This window comes from Erithacus rubecula (genome assembly GCF_903797595.1).
Source record: "Erithacus rubecula genome assembly, chromosome: 3".
NCBI classification, from domain to species: domain Eukaryota; kingdom Metazoa; phylum Chordata; class Aves; order Passeriformes; family Muscicapidae; genus Erithacus; species Erithacus rubecula.
In genome coordinates, this window is record NC_136689.1 from 42,580,830 (window position 1) to 42,603,448 (window position 22,619).

Below are 22,619 nucleotides of genomic sequence, written 5' to 3' on the forward strand. Positions count from 1 at the left end.
TGCACATCAGATGCCTGATCCTGCCTAGTACTTTCTCCCTGACCTTACAGTCTGTTGCCATGGAAATTCAGCTTGGTAACTTCAGTGATGGATTAGGCAGGAGACAAAAGATAGACTGGATAGGAAATTGTTACCAAAAATTCGTAAAATAAAACTCCTTAACACCAACGTGGCATTAAGAAGCAGGCATTCTTTATTTGGTGCCAGATATGTGACAGGATATTTCCACCAAAATATTGCTCATGCTGAGTGCAGAAATGGCTCTTGTTTATCCACTATAATTTACATACATATTCATTGATTTCCCAGAAGAATGTACATGTGGTAGTCATTTCCTCAAAGTCATCAGTGTATTTCCTCCCTCATCAGCACATGTGTTCTCTTGTCCCAGGGATCTCTCTGGTGGACTTTGGTGGTCATTGACCCTGAAGCTGTAGTTCACTGCTTGATGAACATGATATTACTTCCCAAATATGGAGCTGAGGTGGCATAACTAGTCTAGTTCATTACTCTGGAAACTCTTGATCAACAGAATTTGTTCTCCCATGCCTCTCCTTGGTTAACAGTTAACAGTTTAACATGATCCTCTTCACTCTGTGGTTTCAGAGGCTGATGGTTTTGCAAAATAATCATTGTATTTTCCCCACCAGCAAATAGTTCCTCATCTGCAGCAAAATGAACCTTCATTTGCTAAAAGGGCAAGACAGGTTGTGGCTGTGCTGTACCAGGTCTGAAGAAGCTGGTGAAAGCAGAGTGCTGTCTCTGGATGTGCTACACAATGCCTGGGACTGGGCTCTTGACCAGCTTGTATGTGACTGCACCAGGAAAGTGGTATTCCTGGCAGCCCAGTGATGGAGGAGGGGGTTCAATCTGTGCCCTTGTCCACTCAGGTGGGTCACATCTCTGTAGCTTGCAGACAGGTGACAGAATTTCATCAGGATTTCATCAGGCCCTGCTGGGAACCAGGGCTATGAGGGCTCCAGTGGTCTGGATGGCTGCAAGTCCTTGTTTTACCAAGCCAAAGCACACACAGCTCCCTGAAATACTTGCTTTTCTGTGGAAGGTCATGTAGAAATCACAATAAGAAGCTCTCTATTAGCAAGGCAAGGCCAGACATCCAGTTAATGTTTTGTCTCATTGCACCTAACTTTGCTGTGGAAAGTTGTGAAGGGTGTGCTTGCCCCCATGGGTTTATGTGATGATTTCAGTGGGTTTCCAGGAGGGTGGGTGAGCAGCACTGCTGCCCCCAAGCAGTGCTGCAGGTGTTGCTGAGGGTGTGTGGATAGGGCCAGATGTGCAGCACTTTGCTGTTCAGCTCTTGAGAGCCCTGCAGCTTCCAGGACACTGTTTGACATTTTGGTACAATCTGATGATTTGCAGCATGTGCCCAGAGCACTGTATTGATGTCACGGTGCTGGATGTGGGCCAAGCATCCAAAGGGCAGTGAGTTGGTTAACATGATAATCACGTTGCATCCTAGTCTCTCCATATGACATAGCTTTCCATTCCTGTTCATGACTCTGACACATTTTTCTCTAAGGGCAAGTATGACTTAAGTAAAGTGACAGAAGGGAAAGAGACTAGTCAGGGAAGAGAGGTATCTGTGATGTAAAACAGTAATATTTGGAATTATAAACATCAGGAACAACTCCCACCACTGCTGGATACAGTCTGTTTGGTCTGATAAATCTTTGAGAACTGGGAGCCCCCAGTAAGCAACAGGAGTTCTGGAAAAATAATAACCCAGTGAGGGTCAAGAGGCCTCAAGGGGCAGGGGCTTCCATGTCCAATCCAGCAGAAAGAAGGGGAAGCTGGCATATCTCAGGAGAAGTGTGTCTCTTTGAGGGATGAGAGCTGCAGCAGCTGGAGATTGTGCAGCTGTTTAACAGCTGGCTTAACATCCAGCCCTACCAAAGGACAGAGCTGTCCTCACATTGTGGGAGTTATTTGGGATCCCAGCATGATTTTATGGTCATGCCAAGGATTAGAGCACTGCAGGGCCTCTGCCATTCTCTGGGGGCAGACTAGGGCACAGGAGCTTGTACAAAATGAGAGCCAAGCTAAAGGTTTTGGCTAAAGCCACTTTAGATTGGTGGAAATCCTTCCTCTGATGGCAGTGGCCCCAGGATCAGACCTTGAATCTTTGCATCTTGCCTTGAACAAACATGAATCTTTTTTAATGTGGGTTTATGCCATCCTAAGAATTTGCCAGAATTCCCAGCCCTGAACTGAACTCTGGAGTCTCCAGGTGCACCTGGTTCTCCTGTGCAGGCTGAATTTGGTGGCATTGCTTTGAGCTCCTTGGGACAAGGGCTTTCAGTTGCTGTGTGCTGGTAGTGGGCTTGCTTAGGCTCATGGAAACTTGCTTCTGGCTGCTTTTTCCAACTTCTTGGGCACAGCTTGGCCTCATAAACAAGCAGAATGTGACCAAACAGAACATAGGGAAGGAAGACAGCTGTGATGCGTCCATCCAATTTCTTCTTTATGGCAAGGATGACATGAACCAGAAATCCTTTGCTATTTAATTTGTTATTTCAGTGGAGAGGGTAGAAAGATTGTTCATGCTATGCATTGCTCGTGCCATAAATTTCCCACCATCAGTCTGAAGCAGGTTGATATGATCAATATTTGACCAGCATAGCTGTAATATCACCAGATGAACCAGAATTTTCAGCTGAGTGGCAGAATCTTTTCTTAATGCATCTATACAATACTTCAAAATATTTGCAATGGATTTATTTCCAGTTAGGTCTAAATCCTCCAGCAAACTTCAAATTTATTACCTCTGGTGTCTGCAAAATACCTTCTTTATACCTCATATCAGCTTCCTTTCAAACCAGATAGTACTTAGATTTTATGGCATATTACATTATAGTCACTTACCATCATACATATTGTGTTCTTCCATGGCTCTAAATGTTAAAGGACACATTTTTTCCTATTTGAAAGGAGGGGGAGAGTAGAAAACACATGTATTAGCAAAATTGCTGTCATTTGCTTCATCACATCAAGGCTGAAATAACCAATCCATTATAAGGGAGGTAATATATCATACATTATTTGCTGCTTGCTATGGCAAGCCACTGGCTCAGCACATACAGACTTATGGATTTGTGGAAAGTTCGTGGAAAACTGTAATGAATGTGCAGTTGTGATGAGCAAAATTAATGCTAATATTTACTGCTCTACACAACTATAATATATCAACAGCTTCCCCCTCCCTTCCTATTTGCCCCCTCTGTACATGCAGGCAAACGTTCCAGCTATTTGATTTCCATCCCAGCTATCACTCAGTAGCAATCTTGTCAGCAGAGGTTCCACCCCTTTAGAGGACAGAAGTGGAGCAGAGACCTGAGGGAGCTTGGTTTGCCATGCCACTGTGACCTCCTCTTTGGCTGCCATTGTGCCTGGGTGTGAAAAGAAGCTCCAGAAAGATGCTGCTTGCAAACTTCTCTCTCCACAAAATAGTTTAATCAAAATGTTTTGCATCAACTAGAGGATGCCTGGCTATGCAAAGCAACAGTGATATTTGGCATCAAATGTTTTGATCTACTGTAACAACATAATACCATATAGTGGTGTATATATGTTATACTTATTATTTTTATATCTAGAAAGACATAAAAAGCATATTTTATAAATAGATAGACAGACAAATATTCTTTCAAAGCCACTCGGTTGCAACACCCCATAATAAGACCCTTTATTTAAGTCCCTGCTGCACTGATGGCAGGGTGGGAGTGAGGCATAAGCAGGCTGGATCAGCTGTGTCCTGCCCCACTTTGAGTGGGAAGAGGAGGACAGGACACTGTGGTGACACAGCAGGCTCTGTCCTTGCACTCCCAGAACTCTGGACAGCCCTTCTGCAGCTTCCTAAAGGGTTCCTTTGGCAGCTCCTGGAAAGGCAGAGATGGGCAGGGCAGCCTGATTAATGTCAAGACTTTCCTCATGTTCCCTGATGTTCTTTGCATGCAGCCTTTAGGTTCCTTTTGAAGTAAAGCAGAAACATCCACGTGTCCAAGCCTGGCTCTTCACAGTCCCCTGTTTGTTGATGCAACAGGGTGTGCTTGAGGCTTGGTGCTTGGAGTTTCTGGACTCATTAACTACATGTTCAGGAAGTGGATCCATAAAATTAATTTACCCTGAATGATGCATCAGTAGTCCCTGTGGTGCAGACATCAGCCCTGTACTCTTATTTTTTGCAGTGTGGACAGCAAGAGCACACTCCAGGATCAATTCTGGCCAGAGCACAGCTACTCCATATGCACTGCCCAGGCAGCTGAGCCTGTGCTAAATCACCTGCCCTTTGGAAAGGCAGGGAGAAACACTGGGTCACCTGGCCACCAATGGAACTTGTTTCGCATGCAGTACAACAAAATCATTGCTACTATTGCAGTGTACCATTATTTTCAGGGTCTGAAATGTTTTTCTAATCAAAATCTACGATTTTCCTGAATGCTGAGTTGCAGATGGCTTATAATACCACTCTCCTATTATTTTTACATAGGAATGCTGCATGCTCACTGAAAGCATTGGGTGCAAACCTCCTATTAATTTGTCTCTCCACTTTTCAGCATTCCCATGTCACCCACTTTAGCTTAATGGGAGTTGTGTGACGCACCTTGGGGAGCAAATCCCCATAAACATGCAAACACTGTAACCTATTTCTAAAGAGGAACAGCTGCACTATTACACTTGGTTTCTCAAAACAGCCAGAAGATAATGGGTCCAGATTTGCCCTCAGCTCTGTTTCTGTAACCCCTGTGATTTCAGCACATTGCAGGTGCCTCATGGATGGGCAGATCCTCATGTCTTGTTTTGCCCTGATCATTGTCAGAGCACTGGAGTGAGATTGAACCTGACTGGAAGCCTGGTGGCACAGGTGGACTATGCAGGCTTTTTGTCTGAGAAGCATGAAGCAAAAATGGCAGAACAGGCACCTAGGTCCTTGAGAAATAGCTGTCATTTGCCCACAGCACTTGCCCTTCACCACCATAAAAAATATATTTCAGCATCTCAGAGATGCTTCTTTCTGGTGATCAAGATATGGGCATTTGTGTCTCAGTATTTCTATATTTGCTGGGAGAGCTTGAGAAGGAGCAAAACAAGTCATTCATGGCTCACTAGAGCAGTGAGTGGTTGCAGCTTTTGACAGTGTGACAGCTGAGTAATAACATGTTTTCACATGGTGGCCCCATGTGATGTCCTCAGCATCTTCATGCTGTACTGGAGATTTCCTGTCCCAGGGAATGACATGTGAAACAGAGTAGTTACATGGTGTTTCATAACCACTGCCTTTGGCTAAGGATGTGCATGCAGTTATGATGGTCAGAAGGTTTTTAAGTGCAAAAAAATTTTAGCTAAAAAGGGACTAGAGATAAACCAGCTTTTTGGTTTTTTGTTTTTTGTTTTTTTTTAATTTGTCTGTGTATCTTGCATGCAATAAAACAAGTTGGTCTGTAAGCACCTGACTCAAATTCCTCTCTGAACTTTCTGATATGAGCATTTGGTGCTGTGTGGTTTACTTCCAGTTGCTTGGACTTTTAAAAATCTCATTTGTTCTTATCAAAGCTGCAGAAGGCAAACATGGATACAAGTGTTCCTCACTTGTATGACTGCAATGTCCCTGCAGTGCCTAACGTGGAACAGGCTCCTCATCAACGTGAAAGGCAGAAATATTCAGATGATGATAAAACCCCTGGGCAGGCTTTGTGAGTGTGGTTCTGGCTGTGGTCTGGGCTTCAAGGTTCAGCTTGAAAGATAGGATTGCCAAAGCAGGGGGTGGGCAAGGATCTGGGGAAAGTCTTACACACATTCCCGATAGTCATTGTGGCAGGGTTCCTGTCTGTGACACATAAGGAACAGATTAAAATTTTCCCTAAACAGCCTATGATTATCTGATGCTAAGAGCAAAAATGTCTCTTATAGGAAAGAAGAAAGCCACAGTCCCACTCAGGAGCATGTAGGCTCTTCCAAAGCCAGTTTATGATGAAGGTGTGGGAATTGTTAATTACTTCTGTGGAAACAAAACCACTGTTCTTGCTTCAGATCCATTCCTTTTTCCAGGCTCTTCCCCAATTTTCACTTGTTCCTAATTTTCTGAAGAATGTTGCTTGGGGGATAGCAATGTACCTTTCAGGCTTGGCTCAGTCTAAAGGTGAATATTTAGAGAAGTCTCAGCAGAAGCAGCCTGGCTGTTTTTATGATATGTGGGTGTGAAGAGAAACCAGCTATTCCTATTTGTTCCGGTTGCAGCTTCTCTGACCTCATAACTCAAGAAGAGCTGAGGCTGGGAAATTTGAACCCAGCTTGTTTTATAGACCTTGGTGATGAAGGAGAAAACAGTTCATGTCTGGAGAAAATCAATTCAATATTTCTAGAGTTGGAAGCAATTAGAATTGAAGGCCAAATTTTACTTTGAAATACTGCAGCACAGCCCTCCTGAAATGCCAATCCGAGGGCAGAGCTCATCGTGGCACAGTTTGTACATATTGATGAAAAATTTAATTTTTCCTAGAATGTTAAACAGAGGTTGAGGGGAGGAATGTCAGATTTATTCTGCATGAAAGGTCCAGTTCCAGCTCTGATGCCAAACTCTGGGCCAAAGTATAAATAATGTTCATCCAGCAAGGAGTAAATATCTCAGCCATGTCAATGGGAGGTTTGTGCAATGATCAGAAAGACTATTTTTCCATATACAAGCAATTAGCTTTTTCAGATAACATTATTTATTCTGAACATGGTTCTTAAATCCAGTATTGCTTGCGAAGACAACATACTGTCTTCCATTCTTACTTTATTCTGTTCCCTTTTTTCTTTCCTCTGTCTTTCTCCCTACTGCCTGTCTTGTGTATCTTCTTTGTTATGCCTTCTTCCTTTCCTTCTTTAGAGGAACTCTCTAAGGCTGCTGTCTGCAGAGTTTTCCCTAATATCTTAGCCATTCCAGGGAATAGTAAAGAGTTAATGTTGGAATTCGAGTGTCATTTCAGGGCTTTGACTCAACATGTTGATGGCAGTAGAGAGAGAAAAAATTTCAATTTTTAGAAATCCAGAACACAGGAATGGATAACATCAAAATATTGAGGGATCAGTCACATAAACCATTGAGTAAGTTTGAATCAGCCTTTGACTTGGATTTTTCATTGGGTAAATTTTGTTGTTTCTGTCAAGCTGAGCGCTTGCGGGAAATTCCATGAGAATCCATTTCCATAAAATTCCATTACATCTGCCCCTTCATCTTCAAATAAGCTTCTTGACCTAAGAAAAACCACTGTTGACTGCAAATCATTAAAGGGAGCAGACATTAAAACCCCTTAAACCCATAACTTATTTACAGAAAGTGGATTTTTCCAGCTCCTGCCTTTATTGAATTGTCACGTGCTATATCAGGCAAACTGCAAATGTACAGCTGTTGTGAAATCAAGTCTTCCTACTCCTAAGCCATCAGAAGACACCTCCACAAATGACCCAGCCATGCCCTGACATGTCATGACTAAATTCTGTACTTAGTCTGACAGAGGTGTCCCTCAGCAAAGCCCTCCAGGTCTAGCTGAAGTCAGTTTGTCTGCTAGGGTTCTGCTTCTCCCAGGTCAAAAGGATTCTAGCTCCTGTGGTTTGGAGGCAGAGCACTCCATTCTTACACCTCAGCTGAGTGTCAGTTGTCATGACATACATTTGGGGTTAAGTAAATGTGGTTGTGTCTTTACTTTGCATTAGGAGGCATCTTTTAAAATTTATTTTATATTCATAAGCTGCATGCCATGTGTACATGGTAGAAGATTTTGCCATATGTAGAGATAATGCCTCCAAATTAGTAATTTTGCTCAGGGGCTGTAATAAAGACTGGCAAGGAGACTAAAATGCCTGGATTTTTATCTCTTCTCCTAATGGAGATGATGCTGTTTGGACACTTCAGACCCTCCTCAGAATGCTCCATCTGATTCATAGTACTGCCTTCCTTAGGCAGCCTGGGTCAGTAGCTTTTCCTAACTTCCAACAAATGAAAGACCTTGATATGTATACACTGTTAAAGGAGGTAAGACCTAAACTACAGTAGATGGTGGTTTTTTCCAATTTGTTTATTGATAACAACATTAACAAAATATAAACATGAAATATAAATGTGTGTTAATGATAACTAACACATTAACTAAAATATAACTATTATGCCCAGACTCCTACCCTCAACTGCTGCTATAACATACCTGTGCATGTGGGTGCACAGAGGGGGGCAGAGAAAGCTCTTCAGCGTAATCATACATGCATCACAAAAAACCATGTAAATGCATCTCATAGGAATGGGTTTGCACAGCTGCCACCAGCAGCTCCTAGTCTCTGCAGGGTGAGTTTGATCATATTCATGCCTGTGAACAAATGAATGAATGAATGAATGGGTGAGGTATTTTTTTAAACAGAGATTGCAGATGATTATTTTGTCTTACCATCTATAAATATGATTCCCTTTTTCCATCTGCTTTTCTCCTCTCTTTCCTTTCTTCCCCCTTGCAACCAGCTCGTTTGTTTGAGGCCAGTGGCAGCAGTGTCTCAGGAGAGAATGTGGGGACAAGCATGCACTGACATGATGCTGTTCAGGGGCTGTGCCACCAAGATGAGGCTGGAGCTCTGGAGGGGTGGGTGTGCATCTGGCTCTCAGGGTGTGGTACTGATGGAGTGCTCCTGCCTGCAGCTGTCCAGCTGCAGAGCCAGCCCCTGCATGGCTCCAGCTTGGCAGTGCTCTTCGGGTCTCAGTAGGGCCAGATCACTCACACAAGCTCAGGGTCAGGTCTGTTGCTCTACAGAGCAACAGTTGAGAATGTGTGTTTCCTGGGCCAGGAGCTGAAAATGAAGGGTTAAGTGGGACCTGATTATCTCATAGACCCTGCTTGGAACGCCAAATGAACCATTTCCATCAATCATTCCTTCCATCCATCCATCCATCCATCCGGCTGGAGACCTGTGTTCCACTGGCTCTTCACTTCTTGGGAAAAATTAACACCCTCTTAGAGTTAAATAGCCTTCATGGAATCACACAGGAAAAGTTTTAGCTTGCTGTAGAAAGAGATTTGAATCTTCATTTAAACTTGAAGGATTTTAAAGAATAATTTCTGCTGCAGCCGGCTGGTTTCATCCCTGCTAGGCTTTCCCTGTGACTTTGTCCCACATGGGCTGCATGGCAGCAAGTGGGAAAGCCCTGATGCAATGTGCAGCTGGCACCAGAGCTTGTGATGCCCTCCCCTTCTCACCAGACAGTTGTTTGGGGGCCACAGAGGGAGCAAGATTTGAAATGTTTCTCTTTCAAGCAGCATTGAGGCACAGCAGCTCTCTGTGAAGTGACAGCCTGCCCTTGGGCACATCTCCTTCACTGCTATTCCAGAAACCATGTGGCAGAGCTCTCCAGCTGCATCCTCTCCCCTTCCTCCCCATCCCTGTCCTGCACTCACATCAAGGTCCATTTCAGGCAGCTGTGACAGATAATTTAGAGCTGCTCAGATAATTCAGTGCTGTGCAGACAGTCCTCTTAGATCAGAAGGGTCTTGTTGAGGGAGGCTGTGCTCTTCCTGTGCCTCCAGAGATGCTGTATAGGTGACTGGGCAGTAAAGAATCAGCTAAAATCTCCTGCTCAGATAAAAGCTTGGTGTCAGATGTTTTGCTTTCCAGTAACTCCATACAAAAAAAAAAATCTCTTTTTTGTTGTCAGGGATCATTTTTAAACTAGTTAGTAAGAATTGTCATCATATTCCCCTTTTAATCATGCTCTGCCAAGAGCAGCTGCTCCTGAGGTGAAAGGGAGTTTGTGTCCAGCTGCTCCCAAGGCCCCAGTGAGTGAGCAGAGACAGCACTGCCTCTGCTTCAGTTCAGTGTTGGCCCTTTATCACTCCTTCTCCTCCTTCTTCTGGAAATATCACCTCTGGACTGACTCCAAACCTGAAATGTTTTAGCCTTGTATAATAATTATTGTGACAGTTATATGTCTCTTAAAACCACAGGTTTATTAGGGAACCATAATTTTGGTCTGTGCCCTAGGTACATTCTTCCCTTCTACCCTCCTTTCAGTCCTTTCTAAACTATTCCACATACATTTTTAATGTGTGCCAAAGATTTCACATAGGAAAAGAGGGAAAGTTTGGAAACAGCTTTGGATAAGTTAGGTAATGTGGTGTAATTTCAGGGAATGAGTCTGGATATTTTTTTCCTCCTGCATGGTATGTGCCACGTAGCTTGAAAGATCAGTTAGTGCCTTGGACACGTGCATGGTAGCTTGATGATTTTTCAAGGGATATGCTGAAAAAATGAAGTTAGCCAAGCCTGAACCCAGTGCAAAGAGTTACACAGCCTTTGAACTTCACTTAGTAACTAAACCCAAAGATAAATCTGACTGTAGAAATTAAAAATATGTCAGAAAAAAAAGCCTGTAAAGTGCCCAAGGCACTGCTGATAAATATGGAGCATTTGTGTCTTACGAAATGCATTTCTTCATAATTACCAGTATATGGATTTGCAGTGTTCAAAGCCCAAAGAGTGAATGATCTGTGATGGATGCACAATAAAACAGGACTAATTGGAAGCATTAATATAGACAGAGGCAGAAGTTGACATGGAGCTCTGAGTAAGAGATGCTTTATATTGCTATAGCAAGTACAAAGTGCTTGCCTGTAATTTGCAAGTTCAAATCACACCACCTTCACAAACAAATCTTTGCAAACTGTTGCTGTGTCATTTTTTCCTCTTTTTGTTCTATTGCATGTCTGATAAATATCTTGTACCCAAGGTCATCTTTAGGAAATAGTTGCAATACAATAGAAATGTTGCTGTAGGTGCTGCTGTGTTTCTGGCAATGTAATGGACAGTGAGTGAGCATGCAGGAGCAGCTCCCAGCAGGGACACTTTGGAATAAATATACAATAAAGAAGCACAGAGGAATGGTAGAGTAATGTATTTCCATAAAGAGCTGTATTCTGTACGTTCCCCCAAAGCTCTTCTGTGGTTTAGGCCTGTAAGAGCAGAGGTACATGTCAGTTTTGCTGCTCCTCTTGCTTTATCTGCCTGCTCCCACCCCAGCCCCACTTCAGTGCCACTTCTGGCACGTGGATGATGCCACCAGCATCAGATGGAAGCAGCTCTTGCTCCAGTGCCTTTCTGAGGCAGCGCTCAAAACAAGAAGTCAGGTTCTGATTGCATGAAGATACAACCTTAGGCAGGTTTCTTGTTAGGAATTTCAGCCACTGACCCTGGTTCACACCAGATCACTTGGTTTTTAGCCAATATATTGTGGCTAAAATAACTTACACATATATTATTTACTGTTTGTAAGTAATCTTGGGCTAAGCAGTTGTTTTACATGTCTTTGGTCACTAATTTGGTCACTGGTCTTCAACTCCCAACTGTGTTTTACTTCTTCAGGTCCATTTAGTGTTTCCTCTGTTCTCCTCTGAGAGCCATTTGTATGTTGAATAATCTTCCTAATTGCAGAGGAGTACTCCTGCTGCTGCAGCAGAAGCCACCATCAGTCCCAGGGGACTTTTCCTGACACTGCCCTCTGTGGGCCTGGAAATGGTACCCCAAGCAATCGTTCTGTTATTTATTTCCATCCAGTCCTTTGAGCTCATACTGAACAGGGCTGAAACTCTGCACTTATATAATTATATCCTTTGTATAATGCTTCTTCATACTCACCTTCCTTCCTCTTGGTGTCCTGACCTTTGCTAAGGCTGTTGGTAATATATTCTCTTAGCCACAGTAGTTAATGCTAATGCAAGGACTAATGTTCTCCTGCAGCTTTAATGCTGATGTGCCACACTTAGAGCTCTGTCTCCAAACAGAATTATGTCCTGAAACTGCACTTTACTGTGGGAGTGATTTTGCTGTTTGGGTACAATGACAGCTGAGAATGCTTAAAAAGAGAGAGAGGGGGGAAATGTAATAAGGCAAAATGTGACAAGGCACTTATGTCACTATTATCGTGGCATTTCTTGGGTATGTAACATCTGACTGCCACACAGCTCTTCCAGCATCTGTCTGATGCTGAGGACTCAGGGTGGTGTTTAATTGTAGTTCATTCAAAGTGCTTGAACAGAAAGTTGTTTGTTTGTCAACATCTCCACTGCTCCCTAGTTTCAAGATTATGTTTTGCATATTAATAAATTAAGTCCAGACCAAGGAAAGCCTGGAAAAGAGCAGTGTAGGCAGTAAAAACATGTTATTATCTATTTCAGAGATGAATTTGTCTTTCCAAATGCACCTCTGGGTACGTTTGCACTTGCACTGTTTCTAAGGAAACAACTCACAGCTGTGTTGGAGTTTTGTTGCCGATGTGCCAGCAAGTCTCAAGCCCTCTCTGAGGCCCAAGCAGTCACACATATTAAGGGCAGGGCATTGAAGCCAGGTGCTACCACTGAGGTAGGTGCCCACACTGTCAGAAATCGATTGTCCCTGTTCCATGGCTGGCATTTCTGCATTTCCACCAGAAAAAGAATCAATAGCCTCAAGAGCAGAGCAGCTGGGTCACTGGGCAGAGGCACATCTCCCCTGCAGAGGATTAGGACAGGCACCTCAGGAGCTGGCTGTTGCAGTGCTTTCTCACCCAGGTACTGTAAAGGCAGAGATGTCTGAGCACATGGTGCTCTCAGCAGCCACCCAAGGTTGCTGCACAGCTGTGTACAGCCACCCTGCTCTTGAAGGGGAGATGGTGCAGGGGAGGGACAAGGGGGGCAGCCACCCTCTCTTTTGCCTTTGGATGGCAGTTTGCATCAACAGTAGCTGAAAAATAAGCACTGTGCTTTGGGAACTATGTTATAGCCTGACTGAAATGAAATGAGGCTCCCAGTGTAGTTTCTGGAGGGGGAAGGAGAGAGATAAGATGTCCACGTCATATCCCCAACAACATAACTGGTATTAACGAAGCAGAAGTCAAGGATGAATGAGCATTGAGGCTGAGCTAACTTTCACATCAAGAGAAGATCCCTGAAGGGCTGTGTGCTGACAGGGCAACATGGAAAAGCTGGTACACTTAATCTCTTCACAAGGGCTGTTCTGTGAATAATCAGAAGTTGTTAGGGTTGTCAGTCCAATTTCCTTCCAAAATAGAATTAAGTGTGGAGGAGATGACATTTCAGAAATGGGTAAAGTAAATTCTTTCCTGAGTATAAATAGAGGCAGGTTTAACCAGAAAGGAGAGACAAATAAAATATCTTACCTGTAAAGTACTGTGTGAATAGTGCTGCAGTAGGGGGCCTGCACATGACTGTTGCTATAATTCCAAGCAGTTATTATATGTTGATGTTGTCAAGTGCCAGCCCATCATGTGTAAGGCAGGATCACTACGAACACTTAAATCATTGAATGTAAATGGTGCTTCAGACATGCAATATATTCCTGTGAAAAGACAAGACCAACACATGTTCATAATTGCATTCCAAAGCAGCACACACATAGTTGGTAGTGGATCTTTTATTTCTTTTTAATGCAAATGGGGATGTAAAAAGAGGCCATCCACACAGAAAGGTGAAACATTTTACTTTGTTGTGTAACTGTATTTATGCTGAATTGCAAATACGAATTGCAGAAGTGAACGAACTGCAGAGTTGATGGAGCAGATTTTTATGAAGTGAGATCCTCTTCCTAACTTCACGTGTATTTCCATTTAAATTACTCATCCCCTGACTCATCAAATACTCTGTGTCACCATGTCATCTCACCCTTCTGTTCCTTGTGTATGATATTGCATCTCTCCACCTCTTGAACTGGATTCAGAAGCAATAACACTGAGTGAAATACAAGCAGTGGAGTCCTGCTCTCATTAGCAGAAATTATATCCAGCTCCTGCTGTGACCTTACTTATAAGTACATATGATTTACTGCACCAACTTGAACCATCATTCCTTCCAGACCAATACCCAGCTCCAAAGCATGGCAAAAAATCCATATCTCAATACCTGTGCAATCTTGCAATTCACCTAATGGAGCAAAAACCCCATTCTTCATTTCTGCAGCCAGCAGCTGATATTTTCAAGAAAGTAATTGGATCTTCCCCTTTTATCTTTGCGTGTGCTAATGCAGCCTACACCTCTGACATTCTGGAGTTCCAGGCATGCACCTCTGTTCTTTTGCTGTGCAGGGGCATTCCTGACCCCTTCCAGCCATAAGCAGAGCTCCCTGGAGAGTAGCTCCCAGAGCATCCATGTGGCTCAGTGTGGATGGACCATGATGAGCATCCAGATCATTCTGAAATCAGCTTTAGCTGAAGCCAGGTTCAGTTCAGGTCTGCAAAGAGGCAATACAGTTTTTTGTCCCAGAAGCCAAAGGAAAGCTGTCTGTAGGAACAATGAATAGAAAGAATAGCCATGAATAGTAAGAGCTCACTTCTTTCCCTAGTAACCTTGCAGAGGTCTTGCTAGCCTGTATAATCTAGCAGATAATAAAATCAGATAATAAAAACAGCATGCTACAGCCTTTCTGGTTGATTTATGTGCAACCTTACATTCTTGTGCTGTTCTCACAGGAGAAAATCTGGACATGATAACTTTCACTCCCTATTATATCCCAATTGCATCTTGGGAATAATTTACATCTGACCCTTTGTATCCCCAAACCGGTGCCCAGTCCCCCATACCAGAAATGCTGACTCTCTTGATCCTGACCTGTTTTGCTTCTCACTTGCCCATATGTTAATCTGGGACTGTAAATGATTTGCACAACCTATCCCCTGCCCATTTACACACTCTGAGACAGTGTCCTTTTTCCTTCAACTGGAAATGATCAAAAAATCAGAATAAAGCTTTCCTGCAGGTAAATATAGCAATTACTTTCTAATTGTGTCTTACCTGCTAATATATCAGTGCAAGCTTCTCATTACCAGCTCTCATTGGAGATCAAGCACAAGGATAACCAGGCACTTGGAAGTAATAATGTGTTTGAAGGGGGCATAAGTAATAAATCATTCAAATTACTTTCAGTGAACAGATGAAATGGCAGAAACACCTTCAGGGTTTATAGAAGTTAGACAGCATGTGCATAACCACAGCATCCCTCCTGACTGCAATATCAGTGTTTCTGTGCCTGCAGTTGGAGAATTTAAGCACAGCATTTGCAAGCAGAGGAGAAGGAAGTTCTGCACTGTCGAAGCAGAGGGATCCACAAGTGGGATGCTCTGCTCTGCCTCACCTGTTGTCATACAGTGTGTTACAGTATTTGAAATCAGCCATGGATCAGGAGTTAGTGGGAAAGATAAACATAGAGTAGATAGAGGATAGATAGACAGGTTCTGTTCCTTTAAATGTTTCCTTAGAAAAGACATGTTGAAATGACTGTGCTATAATGAGAGAGTATCCTGAGTCCAGAATAAGCTCGTTGTTAGATAGGCAAGTCAGTGTAAAGTACTTAGAGCTGGAGGCTAAGTCTTGAAGAGATTAGGTTTGGAAAAGACACATCATGTGGTGCTGGAATCAAATGCCTTGGACCTGGTTGCCTCCAACAGCAAGTGGAAGGATTTGGAAAGGAGTGCAGCAGGCCCAAGAGCTGCGTATTTTTGGAAAAAGGTTTATGCATGAAGAAGTGGCTCCTACTTCCTCATGCTACCCACCACTTTCCAGTTCAGCAGGTATCAGACTTCTTGCCTTGCAGGGGCCAGGAGCATCTGATTTGTGAGCTGTTTCTTTGAGAGGCAGCAGCACCAGTTTCAGCTGAATTAGTGTTTGCCCAATTACCCTCTAATATGTGAAAGAAAAGCACTTCCTAATGCATCACCATGGAAAAGCTGTCAGGCCCTGTTCTAGTCCACTCTTTATGCCAATTTAGTGTTGCTCTATATAGCTTGTTGTTCTCTTGGTGTTCTGTAAAAACTGGTTCTGAATGTCCAAAGCAGTGGGATTTCATCTCCTGGAAAGTCACAATACAGGGACTGCATTTCACCTTTTCAAATATCACTTATATCCCTTTATGGTTTGCTTTATGATGATGAGATCTGAATAGATAGAGGCATGTGAGGTGGGATTCCTCTCATCTAGTTTTCATCACCTAAAGGATGGACATCAAGTTAAAACTCATCATCCTCAATGTGACCTCTTTTGCTAGTGCAGGAAAGGTGCCTCTCTGAGGTACTAGTCAGACTCTGGATGGAGTGAATTGCCTGCCACAGCCACAGCTACCTTTCATCAAGCATGCAACTTTTATGTATGTGAAGTTACTCACTGTTTGGGGAGCTTTCAGAAATCTTTTCAGGATGGCTCTGAATTCTCCTTTCCCCTTGCTTATCAGTGCTTGGGCAATGGACACTCTGGCTTGAGTTAGCATCAGTGACACCAACTACATCCTTTCTTTGGCAAGATCCTATTTTAAGCTTTTCATCTGAGGCCACAGCTATCTGTGTCATTGTCAAAACTCTTCAAAAGGTCCAGTGACATTGATGGTAGGTCTCTTAGAAGCCAAAGGTTCTGCAGTAACATAAATAGGATCAGCAGCACTAAGTGCAGGTGAAAGAAAAGCCAGCTGCACATCCTTTCTGTCTCCCTTGGCAACAGCATCCTGCCAACAAAAACTGCTGCCAAGTCAAGGCTGGAAAGGAAGGGATGTGCATTTGCAAAGCTGGAGCTGGACAAGCTTTGTGTGAGGGGGGAGCTGTCAGACCAAGGAACGCTCATGTGCTTTTAAAATTATTTTTGGTTTGTTCCATGTGTTTTTGGACAAGGGAATGCACATAGACTTTGTCCTTATGAAGAGTTTTCATCTGAAATTCCAAATGACAGTCTTTGCAGTTTTGGACCATATGTTTCCATCCATGACAGCACGCAGGGAAGAAATCTGTGGTGAATTACTACTTACAGATGTGGCAAATCCCCCAGTAAAGGTTAAAATACGTGGCATGGTTCTCTTGTTACACCAGCTGCAGCTTCATGCTAAATCATTGTTTCAGCAGCAAGATCTTAATCAGCCCCAACTTCTAGAAACTGCTAACCGAGCTGATATTTTTAAGGACCTTTTTTTTTTTTTTTTTTTATATTGCACTAAATATCTTTATTTAGAAAACCTTCATGTTGGAAACAGTAAGAGCAAAAAAGTGAACTGCAAATGGCTGGGAGAAAAGGAGCATCATCACAAAAGCACAGAAGTGCAAAGCAGACCTAAGATTTTTATTCATACTCTGTTTTTCCACATCCTTCATGAAATTATCATGCTTGTGAAGACAGTCTTTGTGTAACTGTGGGTGAAATATGCTTGTGATACATGCATCTGCCTACTCTCCTGATTTTTGTCCCCAAAAATCAGCGTTGGCATCACTGTGAGAGTCCCCTTAGCTGCTAGTGCAGCCAGATCTCAAAACTGTTGTCACAACTTCATTTCTTACAGATTTGGCCACAGCATCAGAAAAGAAGTCTGGTAGCAACACACTTATTTTCAAGGCCTGAGAAAAAAATAGGATGTTCTCACTTGGTGTGGTAAGAGAGAAGAAAGAACTGGCTTTTCTCTCTAGAATAATATTAGGAATTAATTTTATGAGGAGCTCATGTAACAAACTGCTTGGGCTGTTGCAGCAAATTGGATGCAACAAGAACTCTGCATCAAAGTCTTGAAAAGCCCCAAACTTGTTGCTCTCTTAATATTTTCCTGTGCTTTTTGAGGGATTGGTATTTTGCTGCCCAGGACATATTTTTGTGCTTTCCAGGCAGCATGTTCTTCCAGACACCCATTGGTGCCAAAGAGACAGAGAGAAACTAAAAAAAATAATAGGAGAAATCAAGAAGGGAGGCAGGATTATGGCTTCAGTAATCTTAGAATCTGTGGACTTCTTTATGGCCCATTCACCACTGAGAAGTGAAAAAATAAAATACAGAGTGTGCATTTTGATGCCAGGGAAGGAGAAGGAGAAAGAGTGATCACTATTTCATTCCCTGTATTTTCCTCTGTCAGGAATATTAATATCATTAGAGATAATTGAATAAGTGGAAAGTCTGGTGGAGGTGCAGAAGCAGGAGGTAGATCTGTAAAATCTATCCCCAGACAAAAAGCTAAGCACTGCTCTGGAGGGAGGGCACTCTGCCTTGAAATAGGGACTGAACAGCCTCACAAGGGCATGCAGCTGGGGTGCTTGTTGCTGTTTTGTTCCCGGAAAACGAGAACTGCCAGCAATCCTCTGGCATCTGAATAGACTCGTGTCAGACAAACTGTATCTGGACTTGATGGGAAACCAAGCTGGAATACCAAGCAGCCCTTGGATCTGCTGGCAGAGAGGGGGACTGGCTCAGTAAGTAATCTTGCCTTGCAGTTGCAAAGGTACTCCATAAAGGAGCGAGCCCTCTTGCTGCACAACCCTGCAAGACACGCCTGCCTGGGCTGTCTCTGTCCTCATTCCTTCAAACCAGTTCCAACAATAACAGCAACTCCTGCGTGCAACTGCCTCATTAGAGAGATGTATTTTTCCTTTTTCCACTGAGGGATGAAGCTTCCAAATCCTTGTGATGTGAGCAGGTGAGGATGTCTGCTGACAAGTCCAAATGATATTTTCAGGTAAGTGCTTACCTTGAACGAGCAGCTAGAGTCAGGCTCTTTATTACCCTCTTCTCAGTAATTACTGTAGCCCTGATTGTCAGTAAGCCTTTTCACAAGGTTGAACAGCTCCAATATCTGTATGCATTTAGCTGAGTAGGGGATCTAAATAATTTCTAAAGCACCTATCCCTATAGTATCTGTGAGTCTCTAGTGCAGTGTGAGAATGAATTGGGATCTGCTTGCTCTGTGACTACACGACACTGTTCTTTTTGTTATCACCCATTGTTTAGCTCTCTGGAGGGACAGAAATTAAATTTGATTCACATGCTCACTCTCTCAAAGTCTGTGGTATAAGTGTATTTTAAAGCAGCAATAGTGGTCTGCAATGTTTTTGTATCTTTAAAGCACCGTGACTTCTTGCCACATGAAAACCGTAACTGCTGTTGCTGTTGTTGCACAGGGAGTGTCAGCAAGAGCTGCTTAATTTGTGTTTGTACATGTGATTTCCAGAGCTTCTGCTGATGCTGTTTAATGTTACTGTAAATAGAGCTGTTACTCTGTGTGTCTCATTCCCTGCATTTTACCAAACGCTTCTGTGCTGAAGTTCAGGTTGATCACTTGTCTAATACCGGGGAAAACAGACAATAACTTGTAAGTTAATATCTGGGACTTCTGGCATGGCAGATAGACTTTCAGAGAAGAGAAATTTTCTATGCAGAGTAACCTACTTTTTCTTCTCTCCATTCTGCAACCAATCATGGAGATTAAATTTGCTTAACTCTTTGTTTGTACAAAGGCTGCTTTATTGTGAGTGAGAATTGCATTGCTCAGACAGATGACAAAGAAGTGACCGTAACAGAAGTAGTAACACACACTTTGTACAGTTTCTACCTATTAAAGATTCATTTTGCTCCCTGTAATATTTTAGGTTTGTTGAGAGACACGTTAGAAGTGATTAGTGTTGAGAAGAAAGCTTTCATTGCAACAATAACATCGTTGTTGCTTTGGAGAGGTTTTGCACAGTCTTCTCTCGCTATTAGTAAGTCAGGACAGGAGCACAGAGGTTCAGCATCCTGCTCTGTGGCCACGTACAAACAAGCCCTGGATCTGTAGATAATGGGTCCTTTGTAGGACAGCTCCCGTTGCTTTCTTTGCCCACGGCAGACTGGAATAATGAGTCCAGCAGTAGGTCTCTGCACAAAAAGCTCTTCCTGACTTCCTAGAGCAAAAATGTTTGCCAAGTACAGCTCAGGCTGACTCTGTTTGTCTTGCTGCAAGGTCCGAGGTAGCAGAGGCCAGAAGGGGTCAAACACCAGACTGAGCTGGTTGTGCGCGTTCATTTGCTGTAGAAAATGTAAATGTGCAGCTCAAAAGTTTCCACTGTATCTCTGGCAATTAGGAGTTGATCCAAAGCTGGCTAAAGTCATTGGGAGCCTTTCCACAGGCTTCAGAACAGGAGTTACATAAGTTTGTGTTGTTTAGCAGGGGTGCCCCAGGGAGGCTGAACGCATGAGCTGACTCGACAGCCACATGCCTGCTCTGCCATGTCAGGCAAAAAGGCTGTTCTGGAGTGCCCAGGAAGAGTCCCATGCTGCACCCAGCAGTGTTAACTCCTGAGTGAAACCTTTACTGCTGTCCTGTGCCAGGACACTGGCTCCTGGTGGAGCCTCACAAAGACCAGAGATACAACAAAGAACATAAGCTGCTGAGGCCTGAATTGCTTATTTTTTCTCTTAAGACACAGTTCTGCCACTTCTGTGCAAAATAAAAGGGTCACAAGGAAGTTTCCAAGTGGTAGAACCCTATGGGTTTCATGGGCTAGGAAAGTGAAGTACTCCTAACCCCAGACTTTTCTGAGACTCATTGACTCATTATGAGGGTTGAATGGATTGAATGTAGCCATAAAATAAGGTTTCAAAAGCATGAATTTGACACATAGCATTTAAAAAACAAACCAGTTTGACTTGTTCTGACCCTGTACCTTAGAAATGGCCCCGTATGAAAAAAACTTAATGGTGTGAGCTGACCTTTGAAAATATTATTATTTGCTATAATATGCTTGCATCAGTCTGTACTATTATTATGCTAGCAGATCATAAGGACTGCCAGTCCCTACTCCAAGGGGCTCATGCTCTAAGTAAAATCAGCTCTAAGAGTCTTAGGCAGCCAAAAAGGAAGGATTTGGCAAAGACTGCAGGATTCCACTTTGAACTAAACAATAGCGTTTGCTATCTCACCTGGGATATCAAAAGCTGGCCAGGAGAACTTGATAGCAACCAGAGAGCTTCCTTTCAGTGGAAATGGAATTGAAGGTAAGCTGAGGCACCAGGAACAGGTGGCATTGTACCCACCATGACCCTTCACTTAGTACATTTGTGAAGCACAGAGAGAGGGAAGAGAAGGAAAGAACATCACAGGTGCTGGATAAGTCCATTTCTGTGACAAATGCCTCCTGCACCTTAGTATGGAAATTCAGAATATCATTTTCCTAGGCTTAAGCCAAAGTTGCCAATAAGGGCAGTCCAATGTCAGGGAATTCAGTGAGAGCTCCACTTTCTAAGACTTAGCATATCCTCAGTGATAGAAAAGTAAAAAGTGGGAGCTCTGGGCAATCAAGTGACTGCAAATCCAGACAGAGTGTGCTTGGGTGATGATGCAGAACATCTAAAAATACCAATTCCAGCTTTACTTTTGCTTTCCAGCAAATTAATTCTACTTAAAAGGGCCAACAAAACCCACTGTGAAGTCCTTGTCATCAGCTGTTTCTCTCTAAATATACAGCACTGGCTATTTTTACAATGATCTGCTAAACTGAATATTTTTTCCAGTAGTTAGGGGCACAGATTAGCTCTTGTGGTTACTGAAGGAATTACTGTGGTCCATCCAACCAGCAGAAAAAAATGTCCTAAAAAGCTGTAGCTTATAGGGCCACAGTGGCTCTGCAGAGGCAGTTGAAGCAAGAGTGGCAGATAAGCAAAATCTGACTGCCACAATGTGAGATGGCCAAATGTCATGGGAGTTATTGTTTATTGTCAGATAAATTACTTCTGTTGTAGTATTTCCTATAAATATTTATTCATTCTTTACAAGCCACCTAAAGGTACGAGCCAAATGCATCTGGTTTCCCATGCCTGATGTGCAGTGACCTGCTACCACAACAGGCTGCCCCAGAGGGACCATAAATCTTTATAGGAGCAGGCCTCAGATTTACCACTATTTCAAGAAGTGGAAATGGATATTAGGTGGGTTTTCAGCAAAAGATCAGGGTTTCTAACCCCGGGGCATAATATGCAGAAAAGCTAACAACTTCTTTATTCCTTCAGGAATATCCTGGAGAAAAACATTAGTACAATAGTGATAGGGGTTTTTTTGTGTGTGAGGTGTGAGAGAAAGCAGTTACACAAAGAATATCCAAAAATTCTAACAGGCATTACAGTTGTTATGATCTAGTATCTCATCAAATCTGCCAACACACTTTATCTTGTGTGCTCAGAACAGCAGGCCCAAAGTTTCCTGGATCATTATCTCCATACACCAAATCCAAAATAAATCGTCATCCTTTCCTCTTCGAATTTGTTCTGTGGCAGCAACTTGTCTTGGCATGAAATATTAGCCATATGGACACTAGAATATCTGCTTTGACCTTGACCTCAGTATAATCACTGCCAAAAATGTGAGGATAACTCCTGCCTTTTATTTCCAAGAGTGATGCTCCATGGGTACAGCCCGATCTGCTCTCCTGGTTGCATCTCGGTGTACAGAATTCATGGGTTTTAATTTGAATAGGTGTTCTGCTAAGAGCATATTGTCTATGGCTGGCTAGGAACTGGGAAACAGTATCCCAGATGATGGTTTATTTGGCAGAGATATTTATTCCAGAAATTAAGAAAAAATGGAGAGCTAATTTTAGCATCAGGCAGTGGAAAGTGCATTACTTGTAACTGGCTCTCACCATGTTATTTAGTCAGTGTTTTCATCTTCCGAATTCTCTTCAAAGTAACAGGAGGCTGCTGGGGGCAAGATGAGCTGAATTGTTTTGGTTGCAGAGCTCTGTACTTCTCTGGCTCAGAAATGATGGGTAGTGATCAAAGTAGAACATTTAGCTGGGCAAGAGGAACAGATACTGCTCCTCTGGTGAG

At 42.9% G+C, this 22,619-nt stretch overlaps 1 protein-coding gene across 7 annotated transcripts in view; it reads left to right on the plus strand.

Annotated features, from left to right (window-relative positions):
• The window catches only part of TMEM108 (transmembrane protein 108), a 158,141-nt gene that overhangs the window by 122,940 nt on the left and 12,582 nt on the right, over positions 1-22,619 (plus strand). Inside the window, exon 1 of one of the 7 annotated variants that reach the window (XM_079299973.1) lies at positions 18,246-18,498. The exons of the other annotated variants lie outside the window; for them this stretch is intronic. Within the exon in view, the coding sequence (XP_079156099.1) occupies positions 18,486-18,498 (13 nt within the window). The 5' untranslated portion in view covers positions 18,246-18,485. Of the gene's footprint in view, positions 1-18,245; positions 18,499-22,619 lie in introns of those variants that run through there. 7 annotated transcript variants of the gene reach the window in all.